General features: G+C 52.7%; 1 protein-coding gene across 6 annotated transcripts in view; it reads left to right on the forward strand.

Moving 5' to 3' along the window:
* Positions 1-16168, forward strand: part of ATP6V0A1 (ATPase H+ transporting V0 subunit a1) — a 54206-nt gene extending 38038 nt beyond the window's left edge. For 4 of the 6 annotated variants that reach the window (XM_045526582.1, XM_045526583.1, XM_045526587.1 and 1 more), the window contains 4 exons: positions 3089-3196; positions 7800-7917; positions 8222-8393; positions 14571-16168. In XM_045526582.1, the coding sequence (XP_045382538.1) occupies positions 3089-3196; positions 7800-7917; positions 8222-8393; positions 14571-14664 (492 nt within the window). In that variant the 3' untranslated portion in view covers positions 14665-16168. The remainder of the gene's footprint in view (positions 1-3088; positions 3197-7799; positions 7918-8221; positions 8394-14570) is intronic. The other 2 variants (XM_045526584.1, XM_045526585.1) reach the window with 1 other exon arrangement.
* Positions 16169-16704: the final 536 nt, after the last annotated feature.

Here is a 16704-nt window from a genome sequence, read left to right on the forward strand (position 1 = left end):
TTCCGATACTAACTCGTGATTCAGTAACAACACTTGAATGTTAAGCATGTGAATATTTGTCCTTAAAAACATCTTTTAATCAAAATCTTATAGTGCACTAATATCATATTAGCCTGATATATTCTAGGTTATGAGTCTATAAGATTTTTAAAATCTTACCAGTAGTGATTACTCACATACTATGTTCTCATAGCATATGCTCCTTTAAAGAAAATGCAAGACTTAGGTCTGTAATCATTTCCTTCATTAGGTGTTTCTGATCATTTTAAACTTAGAAAATTGTTTACAGTCCTCCTTCTAGAACTAGTCTAAAAAGGCTAATATTTTGAGTGAGAAGAAATTTTAATCTTACTGCTTAAAATTATTTTCAATTAGGGCCTTCCCTATGAGAAATCTTAAAAACTCTTAGAATATATACTACCTATTATTGATGTTCTCTCCACACCAACTCTTCTGTTAGTCTTAGTGCATATAGTGTGCTTCTGAGAAGCTCTTGATGCTTTTAAATCTAGCAACCTCTTCTGTGATAAATTACAAGTTAAAAGTCCCCAGTCTAGAAACCTGCACATTCATAGGGTCTTCTTACCCAGCTTGGTTCTTTAGCCAAACATTTGTTTCTGGAGAGCAGCCTGAAGGCATCAGGATGGTCATTCTATAAGAAGGGCCCTGGATTCTTGACCCCAGAGGGCTGAGGATGTGAACACTGATCTGTTTTTATTCTGTTCTTTGTCCTTTTGCTTGTCTGTAAGCAGAATTTCACAGTTTAATTTTTCTTTTCTTTCTTCTACTGATGTGTGTCTCTCATCTCCCTTCCTGTAACTCTCATTCCCTGTGTTCTGAAGGGATACTTGGTAGTATCTGGCTGGGAGACTTAAAATTTTGTATATCTTGGAGATTGTTTTGTAATAATAATTGCTCTTTTTTTATGGTAGCCTAGCATTCCATAGAATATGCCATTGGATATGCCAAAATTATGTATCACTCTCTCCTTGATGGATATGTTGGTTCTTAGTTCTTTGCTGTTATAAACAGCAATGCAGGGAACATCCTTATCCATATATCTTAATGTCCCAGCATTGAGATTGCTAAATCTCAAAGGGAATATGCATTTTAAATTTTGATAGACCTTTCAAAATGATTATACAATTTGTACTTGGGAAGTTTTTTTTTTTTTTTGAGACAGAGTCTCACTCTGTCGCCTGGACTAGAGTGCTGTGGCGTCAGCCTAGCTCACAGCAACCTCAAACTCCTGGGCTCAAGTGATCCTCCTGCCTCAGCCTCCCGAGTAGCTGGGACTGTAGGCGTGCCACCAGCACTCTCGGCTAATCTTTTGTTTTTAGTAGAGACGGGATCTTGCTCTTGCTCAGGCTGGTCTCAAACTCCTGAGCTCAAGGATCCTCCCGCCTTGGTCTCCCAGAGTGCTAGGATTACAGGCGTGAGCCACCACTCCCAGCTGGGAAAATATTTTTTAAATACAAATTTCCTGGGCCGCACCCCAGACCTACTAAATTTATAATTTCTGGGAGTAGTATTTGAGAATCTCTATTTAAAATGCAGCTTTTTTTTTTCTTTTTTTTTTGAGACAGAGTCTCACTTTGTTGCCCGGGCTAGAGTGAGTGCCGTGGCGTCAGCCTAGCTCACAGCAACCTCAAACTCCTGGGCTTAAGCGATCCTACTGCCTCAGCCTCCCGAGTAGCTGGGACTACAGGCATGTGCCACCATGCCCGGCTAATTTTTTCTATATATATTTTTAGTTGTCCAGATAATTTTTATTTCTATTTTTAGTAGAGACGTGGTCTTACTCAGGCTGGTCTCAAACTCCTGACCTCGAGCAATCTACCCGCCTCGGCCTCCCAGAGAGCTAGGAGTACAGGCGTAAGCCACTGAGCCCGGCCTAAAATGCAGATTTTAAGGTGATTCTAATGCAGCTGGTTCCCTGACCAGGGTGTGAGAACCATTGCTAGAGGAAGAGGCAGAATTTATGCAAATGCTGAGGTCTGAGCTGGTCGGTAAGCCGAGGCGAGAGCTGTGGTGAAAGGAACACACCAAAAGCCGAAGCTGTGCACAGGGACCACGAGGCATTGACCAGACCTGCTTGCGCACTGTTTGTGCTGCTGCCCCGAAGGCCGCTGGCAGGAGAGCCGTCCTGGAACTCTTGCCTTATTTGGCTCCCTGGACAGAAAGCACATGAAGTGGTTCTAGGGGCTGTTTGTTAAGTACCTTTTCACGCTGTGGCAGGTTAGCACTAAGGGGTATCTATCAGACTTAACCTAGTTCTGCCTGGTTTTTGTTCTTTTGCCCCAGTAAACCCAAGTTTTTTCAAATCAAGTGGACTTTAAAATTCTGTTCATGGGGACCCTGCTGAAGACTGTACTGTGAAGTCAGAAGAAGCAAATGCCCAGTTGGTATCTGCCCACATGCCTGTAGAAGAATTGTTTGAACACTCTAGAATCCTTTACTGAAGGACAGCAGCCCCCTCCCTTTTTTTTTAAACTCAGTCTTCTCTAGCCACAAGTGAACGTACATTAAGCTTTTTTTTTTTCCTTCTCTGATCTAGGAAGTCCTTTGTTCCTCGGCAGAGACCCAGTGCATTTCTGGGGGAGGTTGCTGGAACTCCTGGGCTCCTGTTGAAAGCTTATCAGGCCAGGGTACAATCACAGTGTCATTTGGCTCCCCTCCCCCTTAGAAAATCTAGTCTTTAGTTCCAGAAAAGCTTAGACCTTTGCAGGCTGTGCAGGTGTTAGCACTCGTTATGAGAGTCCATGCATATTAAGGTTTTCATTCAAGCAGCATTCTCACTTGGCATTGACCAAGGCGAGGCCTGTGCCTCTCAGTGCAGCAGGCAAAACTGCATATTTCCTCTGAAGCAGGGTGAGGTGGTCGTTGTAGGTTGGGGCTGGGGCAGGGGAGGTGGCGGTAGGGGTGGGAACAGTTGCTTTTACTTAGCTGCTCGATCAGTGGGTTTTGTTTTTGCTGTTGGAACATATGCTTTGCTGAGCTTTGTATGTACTAACCGTCACCCTTCCCACCTCACAGAATGCCACATTAAAGCCCAGGCAAATTCTACTCTTTCTGTTCATCTGTGTAGGGAACTCTCAACTTTGGTGGGATCAGGGTGGGCAACGGACCGACAGAGGAGGATGCTGAGATTATTCAGCATGACCAGCTCTCCACCCACTCAGAGGACGCAGAAGAGGTAAGATCCAGCAGTGGGGCTTCCTCTCCTTCCACCTCGGGTCAGCCCTAGCCTCACGGACCTGAGAGGCCTCGCTCAGTCTGCTCCTTGAAAAATAAAAATACTAATTACCAATCAGCTTGCCTTCTGGACTTGTTAGGGCAGCACAGCTTTTTGTAGTGGGCCCCTGCCCAGACCCCGGGCGCTGCGCACAGAGCCCGCAGCAGTTGTGTCCGGTTGATGGATTCTGAGTGGCCTGCAGTACTCTGCACGCAGATCTCATGTCCAGCTGCTCCTCAGCCCCAGGCAGAGACGCCCCCGCATCCCAGCTCTTCCGACCTGAAACACACCACTCAGGGTAGCATCTTCATCCCTTTGTCCTTCCAAGAATTGTTCCAGCTACGTTACTGACCAGCTGTAATCACTGGTACTTTTGAAGTCCTATTCCCATGGATGTGTTCTTGTCGCAGATATTTTGTTTGAACCTTTTTTATGTTATCTGCCTACTTTTTACAGGGAGAATGAAAAGCAGTCAGGCCAGGCTAGACTTTCCTTTAAGCTACCACCTCCTAGCCCAGTTTTTTAAAATCCGCTCTCCTTGAAGATTAAAAAAAAAAAAAATCCGCTCTCATTGCCTAACTGCTTATAGCACATAGCCTCTGAATGGAACTACTGAATCTCACCTATTCGTGTTGTTCTTTTTAAAGCAAATAGAATAGGAGTTGAGGACCCAAGTTGGACTTTTCAGTCTTCATGACCACTTTCACTATGTGTATGGTTTTTTAAAAAAGGAAATCTCGAGGGTTCGGGTATCTTTTAAAAATATGTATCTTAATGCTCTGAATTCCTACTGATTTTGCTTTGAGTGTGTGCTGAGGCCATGTGACATTAACAGTCCTCCCCAAGAAGCATTCAGTAGCCTCATGCTCATAACTTGTGACCTTGTGTGTGGCGTGGCTTCCGACTAAGTGTAAATTTGTGTTTTCAAGCCTTCCGAGGACGCGGTGGTAAGACGAAAGCTGGCTTTGCCTTCATGTTTATCTGGGCTTCTCTGTTCCCATCCTTGTGATTACTCTGCTGACCCTGCCGCACCCCGGGGCCACACACATGCCACCCCCGCATCATGCATTTCACTGGCCATTTCTAACCAGTTCGCGAGACTGTGTTCTGACAAAGCTCCTCTCCATTAACTGCATCTCATGTCAGTCACCTCTGTCTTTGTTTCATTGACTCTGCTGATCTAATACGTCTGAGAATGGCTTTGAAAGGACCTGCAAGTAATGTCTGCATTGGCATTCTTGAAGTGTGACCCCCCGTTGGGGGTTAAATCCCATTGGCCTCTGCCTTCCTCTCCTGCGGTGTTGTGGTTGCTCCACTCCCAGCCTCTGGGGGTAGCTGTTTTCCTCCCTGCTCCTCTGAGTGCTCAGGAGCAAAGCTTACCCTTCCTCCCTGTCTGACATGCAGCCAGCCTCTTCCTGCTGCCCTCGGCAGCTTGTTGGTGCTTCCAGTTAGAATCGCTGGACCCTTGCTCTGGGTCAGCTCTGCCTCTGTCTGACCCCAGTGGGAGGTGGAAGCTCCGCCTCTGGGATGCATCCCAGAAAAAAATAATCCATCTGTGTGAGAGAAGTTAATATCATATTAGCCACACAAACGGAATAACAGAATGGAAAGAAAGTTGGCTAAATATTCAGGCTAAATCTAGAGTAGAAGGCCTTCTAGCTCAGCGGTAATTCATTTAGCAACACACATGTTTTGAATTGGGTTTTTAAAAGGCCTTGCTGCACTGTTTGCATCTTCCCCCAAAACTTCTCTCTAAGGTACCTAGACCCATGAACTATACCGTGCCCTTTCCTGATTCTCCCTGTCCTCTCTAAGGGGGCAGTGGGATGGGAATGGGTAAACCTTTGCTGTTCTGTGTAAGAAAAGGCAGTGCCTGGTCTTCCCTGACGTCTGGAGAGGCTCCTTGGCTGGCATCGGGGAGTGACTGCGTTCCTGGACCGCTCGTCTGTGCATAGTCACTGGCTGAGCTGCCTGGCTGGGCTGGGAGGTGGCGTGTTCCATGCTGGTGACGAGCCCAGCCCTCTCCTGGGATCACCTCCAACAGTATTGCTTTCTAAATGTCTTCTGAGTCGAGCACCCAATGCCATGGTCATTGTCAGAACAGTCTGACCAGCCATTTTGTCCCAGCGTCCTCATTTATAGCCATGTCCCAGGGGCTTGGACATCCAAACAAGACGGACCCCAAATATCCTCCCCAGTCTCTGGCTGCCCGGCTTCCTCAATAGTCACAGCATTTTCCCTTTATCAGGCACATATGCGGTCTGGTTCTCTACGGCCAAATTTAGGTAACTGTGACAATTATGATTTAGTGATTTCAAACAAAACAGGTTCTTTAAAAAAAGTTCAGCCTCCTTCTTTTAGAACTTTTTACTTGGCTGGGAAAACTTGTTTATCCCCTGCAGGCCATTGCACCAGCCCAGTGAAAGCTTTATTTGCTCTCCCTGGGGGCACTCAGGCCAGTTGGTTGTCTGGGAAATGGTTGACGGCTGGAACCGCTCATCCTCCCCAGGTGCATTCACCCCACCATCCACGGGCTCCTCACCCTCTGCGTGCCGAGCACTGTGTTTAGTCCCGCAGAAACCGAGAGGAAAAACATAGTTCTTGCCTTCAGGGATCTCCCACACTAAGTGGGCAGCAGCCTGGGTGGCAGGTGCGGTGATGGGAGTGTGCCCAGGATGCTGCAGGAGCCCAAAAGGAGGGCAGAGCTGAAAAACGCCGGGCAGGGAGAGGAGACCAGGGAAGGATCCCCAAGGAAGTCATTCCCGAGCTTAGTCTGGTCAAGCAGGAGGCCCTGTTGGGGGAGGGGGACGCAGCCCCACCACTGCGTACAGCTGTGTAGAGGCAGGCCTGTAGGCCTGTCACATGCTGGGGACTAGCAGGTGTTCAGCGTGGCTGGGCACAGGCAGGAGCTGGGGGACTGGAGAGAGGTGAGACTAGAGGTTGGCAGAGACTGGCCTTAGTAGCCGTTGCCTCATTTGGGCAATAAGGAGCCATCAGAGGGCAGTGAAGCTGGTGGTGACACAGCCCTGTGCACGTTGTGAAAATACCCCCAGTGGCAGTACAGTGGGGTGTATTGGGTCAGGGAGGGGCAGAGTCTGGAGGCATGGACTCTGCCTAGTCTGATGTGATTTAGGACAGAATGGGGCAGCCTGAAGGGAAATGAAGCATTTGCAGGAGGAATTGGAAAGGAAGGGACCAGGATGAGACATTAAGGCAGTGAGAGCTACAGGTCCCAGTGCCTTACTAAAGTAGGAGGTAAGAGTGAAGATTCCAGATCGACTCCCAGGCTTGGGTGCCCGGGGCATGAATAGTGCCACTGTGTTGGACGTGGAGTAGAAGTAGGTCTCGGTGGGAGGAGAGGGGAGCAGTTGCTACATTGTGTTTGAAGTGCCTGAGTGCTCCGGGAGGAGAGGGCACCCAGATGGCAGGAAAGAGGCAATGTGGGGATGGAGAGGTCCATTTGGAGGTCAGGGTAGCAGGTAGCCTGGACAGGGTGCTTCCCTCCCCCTCTCCTTAGTTTTTTTAATGGAAGAAACTTGACCTGTTCTCCTGACCTGAGGGCGGGGCAGGGGAGGCCTGCTGTGCGCTGTCTGGCAGCCCAGGGCGTTCTGGTCTGGGCTCTGTGGGGAGGAGTCCCAGCCAGGGGACTCCTCGGAGCACTGCCCCAGAAGGACCAGGGAGCTGTCTGGGGAAAGCCCCTGGGGCTTCTAGTTTGCATTCACCCCTGGCTATGTTGGAGCAGCCCTAAAAGTGCACTCCCAGAGCTTGTCCCGGCCCTCTCCTTTATTCTGGAGATCATTCTTGGTGTTGAAAGGAAAACTGGGAGAAAGGGACCTTGAGGAAAATAGAAACAAACAAAAAGCAGGAGAGCTGTTTGGCCTTAATCAGCTGTCCATGGGGGAATTTGTAAACTTTTGTCAAAATTTCCCTGTGTAATCTTTTCAGAAGTCAAGGAAGAACAAGGAGGTTATCTTACTCCCCAAAGCCTGTAAAAAGAACAAGTAAAGTGGCTGTAGAGGTTTAGTCTTCTCCGGGCAGTTTCCGGCCCAAAAGCCTGTCTCCTGAGTACAGTCTGGGGAAAATCCTTCCTGCCCGCAGGCGCTGATCCCGAGCAGGGATGCTTTTCTCAAAGGCCCGGACAGTGGGAATCGGCTCGGCTGGCCCACTGGCAGGTCCTCACATCCTGGATCCAGACAGTCGCTTCCTCAGCTAGTGCCCCTGACTTAGCGCACACTCCCCTCTGGAGCTCAGAGCCCAGCAGGGAGGAAAACAAGTGTTGAGAAGAATCTCACTGAAGTGTAGTTTATTAAGATGTAGTGTATTGGGGAGCATGGGGGTGTCCCAGTTGGGGGCTAAGCCAGGCAGGATTTCGGGGGAAGGCATCGCTGAAATCACTGCCTGCGCTCAACACTGGGTGCTCCCGGCCCCCCAAAGGTAAGGCGCCAGCCGTGAGGAGTGCAGGTTCTGCCCTGGCCCAGGCTCCAAGTGCCACGTGACCACAACTCGGACTCCTGCACCTTCCCCTCCTAGACTTAATCTCTTCTCTGGTTTCCTCCCACAACAGTTTGACTTTGGGGACACCATGGTCCACCAGGCCATCCACACCATCGAGTACTGCCTGGGCTGCATCTCCAACACCGCCTCCTACCTGCGGCTCTGGGCCCTCAGCCTCGCTCACGCACGTGAGTGTTTCTCTCCTCCAGAGCTATGGTTCTCCCCTTCTGTGGGCAGTCCCTCAGGTGGGGGCTTCAGTAGAGTGGAAATTACGTAAAAGTTCTGGAATTACCGAGCCTCCTGAATCCAGGGAGAATGAGTACAGACAGGAGGCTTAGCACTTGGGCCAAGTTAGCTCTGCACGGTGTTCCCGCTAAGGCCACGGGAAGCCAGGGTGCAAGGAGCCCTACAGGTGAGGGGTGGCAGAGCAAAATCCACGGCCCACAGCCACCTCTTGCCAAACTAAACCGGATCTTGTCTCCCGTCCCCCAGAGCTGTCTGAGGTGCTTTGGACCATGGTGATCCACATCGGCCTGAGCGTGAAGAGCTTGGCAGGAGGTCTGGCACTTTTCTTCATCTTCGCCGCCTTTGCCACCCTGACCGTGGCCATCCTCCTGATCATGGAGGGCCTCTCAGCCTTCCTCCACGCGCTGCGGTTACACTGGTGAGGGGCAGTGGGGCGGGGGGGATGGTGGTGGGCGTCTGGCAGGGGACGTGTCCTTAGCTGCAGTGAGAGGGCCCCGCGCTAGCTTCACCTCAGGACACCTGAGCCCCAGCCTTGGTAGTGAGCAAAGAAACCGGCCACCGAAGAGCACAGCTCACCGTTTCCTAGGTTCCAGGGAGCAGTCCCTGGGGAGTGGTCCCCGCCTTCAGCAGTCTCTGGAGCTCTCGATTATGGCTTACAAGAGCTGCTGAGGTCTCGTGGGTTTTGTTTGTTGGAGGTTTTTGTTTTTGTTCTTTGCTTTGGCAAGTAACTCTCCTGTGTTCAGAACAATGAAAGCAGTTCTGGAATAGACTTTTTTTAAGTCCAAGAAAGAGCTAGAGCACACTGCATCCCAGCCTTGTCCCCTTCGTTCTGTCATTACGCCAAGGGTCTTTGGGTAGGTCCCTGGCAGCTCCACTGAGGGGTGAGGGGATTCCTAGTTCCATGGCATGGGGCTTGGTACACCAAAGGCAGCTTCTTCAGAAGGGCAGGTTTGGGGCTTTTGTTTGTTTTCTTTAACGTAGCGTAGGACTCTTAGTGGCTCTGCGTGGACAGAGGGAGCTCAGTCTCAGGGAGTGGGAGAGCTGGGTTTGGGTCTGGGCTATGACCGTGACCTCGAACTAGGGTTGCCAGATTTAGCAAATAAAAACATAGGACACTCAGAATTTCAGATAAACAATGAATAATTTTTTCAGTATAAGTATTTCCTAAATGTGCATGGGACGTACTTATGCTAACAGCTGGACAGCCTGCATTTGGTCTGGCTGCTCTGCCTCAAACCCCACCTCTTTGGATCTCCATTTCCTCCTTTATGTTGCGATTCTCCCTTTTCTGGGGATCTCAAACTCCAGTGTCTCTGGAAGCTCTGGACCCTGTCCCCAGAGGAGCACTCACACCCGCGTTTCACAAGTGTCAGGGCCATAAACTCACTGCCCTCCCTCAGCAACCCCTGGCTGAGAAGTTTTGCGGTGCTAACGATCTCAAGGCCAGAAGAGGGCTTTAAACCTGAGGAAAATCCAGCACCTGAACCTGAGCGACCTCTTCCCTCTCATCTCTACCTTTGCTTTTTCTCCTGGCTGGGTTACACCTGGGCCTCCTTGAAGATTCCACTGTTGGTTATTCTTAATTATGGGGGTGAGAGGCGAGGCACGGAAGGGCAAGACGCGGCTGGGACGTACTCTTCCCTCAAAAGCTCCTGTGGGATTCGCCCTGCTGCGTCAGTAGACGTCGCTTTCCCTGGCCTGGCCACCTCCCTCCTGGCTGCCCTCCTGCCCGGCCAGCTCGAGTGTTTACTGCAGAGCCAGCAGGGTTGGGTGCTGTGTGCTCCAGACTGCTGGCCCCAGCCCTGCTCTCGGCTGACCAGCCAGCTCTCGCCAGCGCACTTCCTCAGCCCTCGCCCGGTGCGAGGGAATGTCTGAGTAACCAGCCTGCGGTGACTCACTTTTTCTTGTCCTCTTAGCCGCCTTCCTTTTCTGTTCACTTCTCTGTCACTTGAGCCCTGGGCTTGAGGGAACAGTGACCATCCCACCTTAATTCCAGCCCACATGGGTAGCCGGTTGCCTCCTCCCTGGGCAGGGTGGGGAGTGGCCAAGGCCCTGGAGCAGAGGAAGGTCCCCTGGGCTGGGGCCTCATCGCCGCAGTGAGCCGAGGCAGGTTCGCACGTCGTGTTCTGTTGCCAGATGCCTGCTTCCTCGTCAGGCTCACCTGTGGCCTTCTGGTGACATGTAGTCCCACGTCCTCCTGAAGGGGCCCGAGGAGGTGCTGAGTGACAGGAGAGCAGGCTTCCGAATCGGGCAACCTGGGTGTCAATCCCAGCTCTGCCACGCCGGGCAGGTGACCCCAAGCAGAGCACTCACCTCTCTGAGCCTCCCTTTCTCTCCTAGGGAGAGGGGACAATACCCGTGTGAGTTACCGTGAGTACGTGGGAAGTGATGCACACCCACGTGCCGCCACCCTCCCTGCACATCATAAACAGGTGTTTGCGTACAGGTCATGTCTGCTCTGCTTCAAAGGGCTGCCCTGTAGAGTGGGCATCTCGCTGGGGTCCCCCTTATATAAACTGTTTTTTAGCCTGTTTAGAGAGAGGGGAGACCCCCAAAAGGAGGTACCTGATAGCATCTGAATGCCCCTCAGGTGTAGCTTGCAAGGAACAGGCTCACCATACATGTCGCACTTGTTAAAATGTATTTTAGTAATAGAAGCTTGGGTAGGAGAGGGAAAACTGCAGTTTCCAGAGTCCCGTCGTTGGAGGGGTGGTCCCTGTGGCATGTTTGGGGCGTCTCCCCCTCCACTAAAACAGGAGTGAATGAAATTGGTGCTTGTGCGCCCCCTCCTGGCCGAATGTGGGTGTGTGCCACGGATGCATGGTTCTCCCAGGCCAGCCAGGACTGCAGTTCTGAGTCGTGGCCATCTTACGAGGCGTGGGAACAGCTGGGCCATCTGTAAATGGCCCCGGCGATGTTGCTGCTGTTTTTCCTGGCGTGTGGCCTTGGCATCTTCATGCTTCTCGCTTTATCCGTGGTGTTTCCTGATTCAAGGACTGTCCCCTTACACAAGTTCTGGGTCTCTTCAGCAGGGACAAGAAGAAAAACATTTGATTTGGTAGAGTATAAACCACTAGTCTGAGGTTTCACGTAGGGTCATTAGAAAGTGGGTGACATATTTGAAAACGTAGTGAGCAGGTTAATGTACTAATCCGCTAATTCTGTCTCCTGAGTTATGTCCTGCCTCCCACCACATAAAGTGTGCTTGGCTTTCTTGCCTACCATAATTAGACATCTTCTCTTCCTCAGAGAAGGCAGAAGGCAAGGATATGATTGTAGTTACAACTGTAGACAGCAAACTTTTTATGTAGAAAGATGATTGCCCCCCTGGGCCTACGTTCCAGAGAACCTGGTCCCTTATCTAGCAAGTCCACAAACGTGTAGATGTGCATTCTTGTACACTCACAGATTGAATGATGGTTCACACATTGACTGCCACACTAGAAAAAAAGTTTTTTTTCCCCTGGGGCCACAATGTTTTATTAAAAGGATCCTTCCTAATTTGTTATTTTTTATTGTTTTCTGTGCATGAGTTATATGCAACACAATCCACATATTTAGAATTCAGTTGTCAATATTAAGTGTTAACAATAAGAACATCAACAAGTAAGATTTTCATGAACCAACCTGCAGGGTTTTGCTTCACGCAGCCCCAGGGTCAAAACTAGCCTGAGTTAAATACAACTCACATGGCAATCTGTGTTAAAGGAACAGAACTGGGACCAGGCACGGTGGCTCACGCCTATAATCCTAGCACTTTAGGAGGCCAAGGTGGCAGGATTGCTTGGGGCCAGGAGTTTGAGACCAGCCTGAGCAAGAACAAGACCTAGTCTCTACAAAAAGTAAAATTAGCAGGGCGTGTGGCACACACTTGTAGTCCCAGCTGGTCAGGAGGCTGAAGCAGGAGGATTGCTTGAGCCCAGGAATTTGACGGTGCACTGAGATCTGATGGTGCCCCTGCACTCTAGCCTGGGCAACAGAGTAAGATCCCACCTCAAATAGAAAAAGAGAGACCAATTTGTTGTTAGGAATGCAGTGTTGCCACAGCATGGCAGCATGGAGTAGTTGAGGGAGTGGCTGCCCCAGAAGTAAGAACCCTGAAATGTACCTCCAGGCTGACATCATTGTTCTGACATCAGACAGATGTGTGTCCCAGGCCCTGAATTGCTCAGAGTGGCAGAGAGGGCCAGAGCAGCAGGTCAGCCCAGAGCCGTCCTTCCAAAACTGCCTTCCCGCAGTCACTCCCCCACAGGAAAGGGAAGAGGCCATTCGAGGAAACAAGGGTTCCTGTTACGTGGCAGGAGTGATTTCGTTTGGTCCCAGTGAGTCCCTCTGAGTCAGCCAGTGGCCTTTGCCAAGTGCTGGAGCTGGAAGGGGTGACAGAGAAACCCATCTGACTTCCTGAGGTTCCCCTCACAACTGCTGGATTCTAGAGGTGCACTTCAGTGGCCTGGGGTGTGACATGACCCTGCCAGCTCCCCAAGCGGAGCAGTGGAGTGGCCCATAAAGAAGGAGGAATTTGCAGAGTGGCCAGTGGGTCCCTCCTCGCCCCAGCACACAGACCTTCACGTTTGTACTTTCTCAGGAAGCCCGTTTCCCTGGCTGAGTGGGGGGAGGGGGGGTTGGCAGGGAAGTTGCTTTCGACGGGGTCGGCACAGCCAGGGAGGGAGGTGAAGCCAGGCTGACCCCAAGATAGACCCAAGATGTCCCAGTTGTGGCCACCGTAAGTCTGAACTCGAGCAGCAGTTGGTGGGAGCAGCAGTATCGCTTGTTGTGGCAGAGGGACCCCCGTCTGCTCACACAGCAGAATTGCCGTGCCCCCTCCCAGGCGCGTGTCCCTCTTGCTCCCCGCTGGGCCCAGCAGGTAGGTCAGCAGAGCAGAGGGTGCCACAAGAAGGGCGGTGGCCCCACAGGTATCTGAAAACAAAGCTTTACTCCATTTGCCAGTTTGGAAATGAGAAGTATTTGTGTGATTAGCCAGCCAGAGGGGCAGAGTCCTGGGTACAGTGCTGGGATGGTGGGGGGGCGCATACCCCCCCCCAAGGCTGACATTCGTTCCTAGGTCATGCGCTGGGACTTTAAAGTGACTTGTCTAGTACCTGGCTATATATTGTTGAATGAAAAGGGGACACGTAAATCTGTCTTCAGTTCTGAAATACCCTTGCTGTGTGGGAACACAGCCTGCTGGCAGGAAGAATTCACACCTAACGGAAGTCAGCGAGAAGCAGCAACCTGCTCCCATGCCCCACATTCCCCCAGAGGCGGCCTCAGTAGCTGGAACTTGTAGAAGGACTTTTTGGGCGGTGTTGGGACACAAATCTAGGTCCTGGTTTGGAACTGCTCCTGCAGGAGCCCTGGACTAACTTCACTTTGAAGCTCTGTCGCAGACCTCCTCCTGGCTGTGTTTTCCCTGGCGGACGTTGGCCCAGCCCCTGCAGCTTGTGGGGCGGGGAGAGAGCAGGCTGCTCTCACTGCGGGCAGGCGTGTCCATTCTGCTCTTCGCCCAGAGCTGGAGCTGGCAGCTCTGCCACTCAGGGTCCTCAGCCCACACCCCAGGGCTGAAGGGGCTTCTGAGGACCTCTGTGTGCCACCGGCAGACAGTCCTCCCAACCTTCAGGGCCCTGGCCACCTCCCACCACCTGTTCTCTAATCCTGCCTCCTTAGCTTGGAGGGTAACGCTCTGGCTGAAGGCTGCCTGAGGAACTAGAAGCTTCTTGAAGCCTTAAAGCTTCTTGAAGCTCTTGCCCCACACGTGACCTGTCACCTGGAGCCTGCCACAGCCCCCATCCCTGCCTGTTCTTGCCTCGGGGGGTTATGGGGCCCCCAGGGTCACACAGCACCACATGGAAACTATTCCTCAGGTCAGCCCTCCTTGGCTGTTTTATCCTCTGAATCATGCATTTTTCTGCCCATATTTGGTGGTGATTCGGTTGCTGGGCAGCCATCCAGGGTGAGTTTGCTGGGAGGAAACACAGTCTCACTCTGCTCACGGGGACAAAGTCTTCTGCCCCCTCCGAGTCCGAAGGGGCCCCAGAGGAGGCCGTCAGGGAGGATGCTGAGTTGCTGGGACGGGAATCCAAGCTCTGTTTTTCCTTTTAGTCCCAAGAGAAGAATTCTTTCTCAGATGTTTTTGTGGTTGCAGAATATTTTTGCCATTGCTTTGAGAAGACTTTCCCTCCTGACTTCCCCCCTTTCCTGGGAATTTCCTCTGCTAAATGGAAAGCCTTGAGCATTCGCTATAAACCGCCTCTCCCACCTTCCCCCCAGGAAAAGAAACTAGCAAACAGTGGTATTGGCCCAGGGTCCCTCGAGGGGCTTCCCTTAGGGGTGGGCTGTGTGAGCCCCACCAGGAGGGGGCGATGGGGGACACTTCTTCATTAAGAACACTGTTACTGGACTAAGGCTAACTGACCTTTTAAAAGTGGGAGCTCTGCCCGTGGGGAGCTGGCGGAGAACTGCGCCTGCTCCAGCTCCCCCGGGACAGCGGGGTTTGGGGCAAGGTGGGTGAGGAGCATCTTTCCAACCCAACTGTGAAGTCCCAAAAAGCATCAGAAAGTTTCTATGGAATGACAGCTTTCCTTTCCCCTTTCTCCAGGGTTGAGTTCCAGAATAAATTCTACAGTGGGACCGGTTTCAAGTTCCTGCCCTTCTCCTTCGAGCACATTCGGGAAGGGAAGTTTGAGGAGTGAGCCCCTGCTAGGACTGTGCGTCCCTGGATGCCCTCCCTGCCTCCCTCCACAGTGGTTGTGCTCCTTTGCCTGTTGGTTGTGATCCCTGGGCACCAGGGCAAGTGTCACCCCCGTCTGTGAGTCATTTAGCTAGAACGGGTCCTCCATAGGCCTCCCGCCACCCCCAGCTGTGTGTGTAGTGTAGTGGTGTCCTGGGGAGAAGCTGGGCTCTGGCTGTCACTCATACTCCCTGGGCACCAGCTGTGCCCTCCTGGCCTCCTGCCAGCCAAAGACAGCCCTTCTGCGTCCCCTGGTGGTGAACCGGTCTGTGTGTTCACACACGGCCCACAGCCCTCTGGGCTCCCCACGCCCGTCGTGGATGGAAGGAGCACCAGTGCCACCCACATCTAGACTTTGGGTCCCCTACACCTGTCACTGGTGGCTGTGGGGGGGTTGGGCACTACAGGTTCTCCCTCAGAAAGGGGACACTCTTCGACATGTCCCACCTTGCGGTTAGCAGGGGTAGGTCCAGGAAGACGGTATTTTTGTCCTTTGCTCACCCCCTTTGGGGCTTGTTAATCAGGAATTCAGTTGAATCCAACTGGGCCATCATGAGTGGCTTCTCCCTGTCACCCCCCAACCCTGCACTTCCACCCTCTCCACCTCTCTCCCCATTTGCACCCAGCACGATGTCGCACGGCCGGGAGTGCCCCAGAACAGAGGTCTGGCCGGCCCGGCAGCACACAGGGCTTCCCTGCCTTGAGTTGGCTACTTCCCAGGCGTTGCGTGGGCGCTGCCCGCAGGCTCGCGCTCGGAGCAGAGCGTCCGGATGGGTGCTCCTTCCTGGCGGAGACTCTGAGACCTTCCCCCACCCCCCAATCATGATGTCTTGAGCATGGGGCTGCGGTCACCATGGCTGGTTCTGCCTGCAGCCTGCCTTGCTCTGCCCACCCGCACCCCCTCCCCACTTCCACACTGGCCCCCGGTCTCGGGAGGGATGGCCTGGGCAGGGAAGGGCAGTGTCACAGAGGATTTAGACAGCCAGGCTGCCAGTGCATGTGGGTGTGAGGGCTGCACAGCCCTGCCAAGGGGCCACGTGCCCTGTCACCCCCGCACCGCGCTGTGGATCTTAGAGCCTTCTAATCATGTGTTGGTGCAGCAGCCCTGGCTGCCCGAGCCAAATTCGTGCCCACTGGCCTCGGTGGTGGAGGTAATCCCCCGGGTCAGCCAGGCCTGTGCCCTCCTCCCACCCTGGCTTTTCTCAGTGAGCTGCTTAGAGCTGCCCACGTGCCTCTCCCAGCTGGCCTGGCCCTGGGCATGGGCCACCCTGCCCCAGCTTCACTATGTGCTGGCCCGTCGTGACCTGACCCAACCCTGTGCAGAGCCCCCTCCCCTTTTGCCCTGGGTTTACGTGATGATTTTGCTCTGTTTACAGTGGGGCTTGAAGCAGAGTTCTTAGTCAAGGAACACTGTCCAAGGCCCTTCTGTTCAGACATTCCTGTGCTGAATAAAGTGTTTGACTCTACCAGGGAGGCTGCCTGTCTGTGTCTGCAGCACCTGTGTCGCTCTGGGCTCAGCTCTCCCGAGCCCGGCTGGGCCCCGCTCCCCGCCACCTCCTCCCCCAGCACTGCTGCTTTTCCTCCTGGTCAAAGGCCTGGGCTGCAGTTAGTTTGTGCGATTCTCACCTTATCTCAAGTTTCCCAGGCGCCTTCCCACTCCCACGAGCCAAGACAGCTTTGTGGACACCGCCCGTGGAGGAGCAGCGGGGCCTGTCTCCATCTCCCCTGCCCTCCCTGCACTTGCACTCAGCCTGGGGAAGACGGTCCTGGGCCTTGCCACCCTCCCTATCCCCGAGCTGCTCTCCAGAGCCCAGCAGCCTGGCTATTTTGAGCCCGGAGCCCTCGGCCTTGGTGTAAGTGGAGGCTCAGCGTGGGTTCCTCAGGGCAGCTGGAGAATGTGAGGTGCTGAGGTCTGCAGGCCAAAGAGCCAGCAGGGAGCCCTTCTCCCCTCCGCTGCCCTGGGAGGTGCCACATTCCTTCTCTGTGCCCTGGTGCCCTCCAC

This window comes from Lemur catta, chromosome 15, assembly GCF_020740605.2.
Source record: "Lemur catta isolate mLemCat1 chromosome 15, mLemCat1.pri, whole genome shotgun sequence".
In the NCBI taxonomy this organism is placed as follows: Eukaryota; Metazoa; Chordata; class Mammalia; order Primates; family Lemuridae; genus Lemur; species Lemur catta.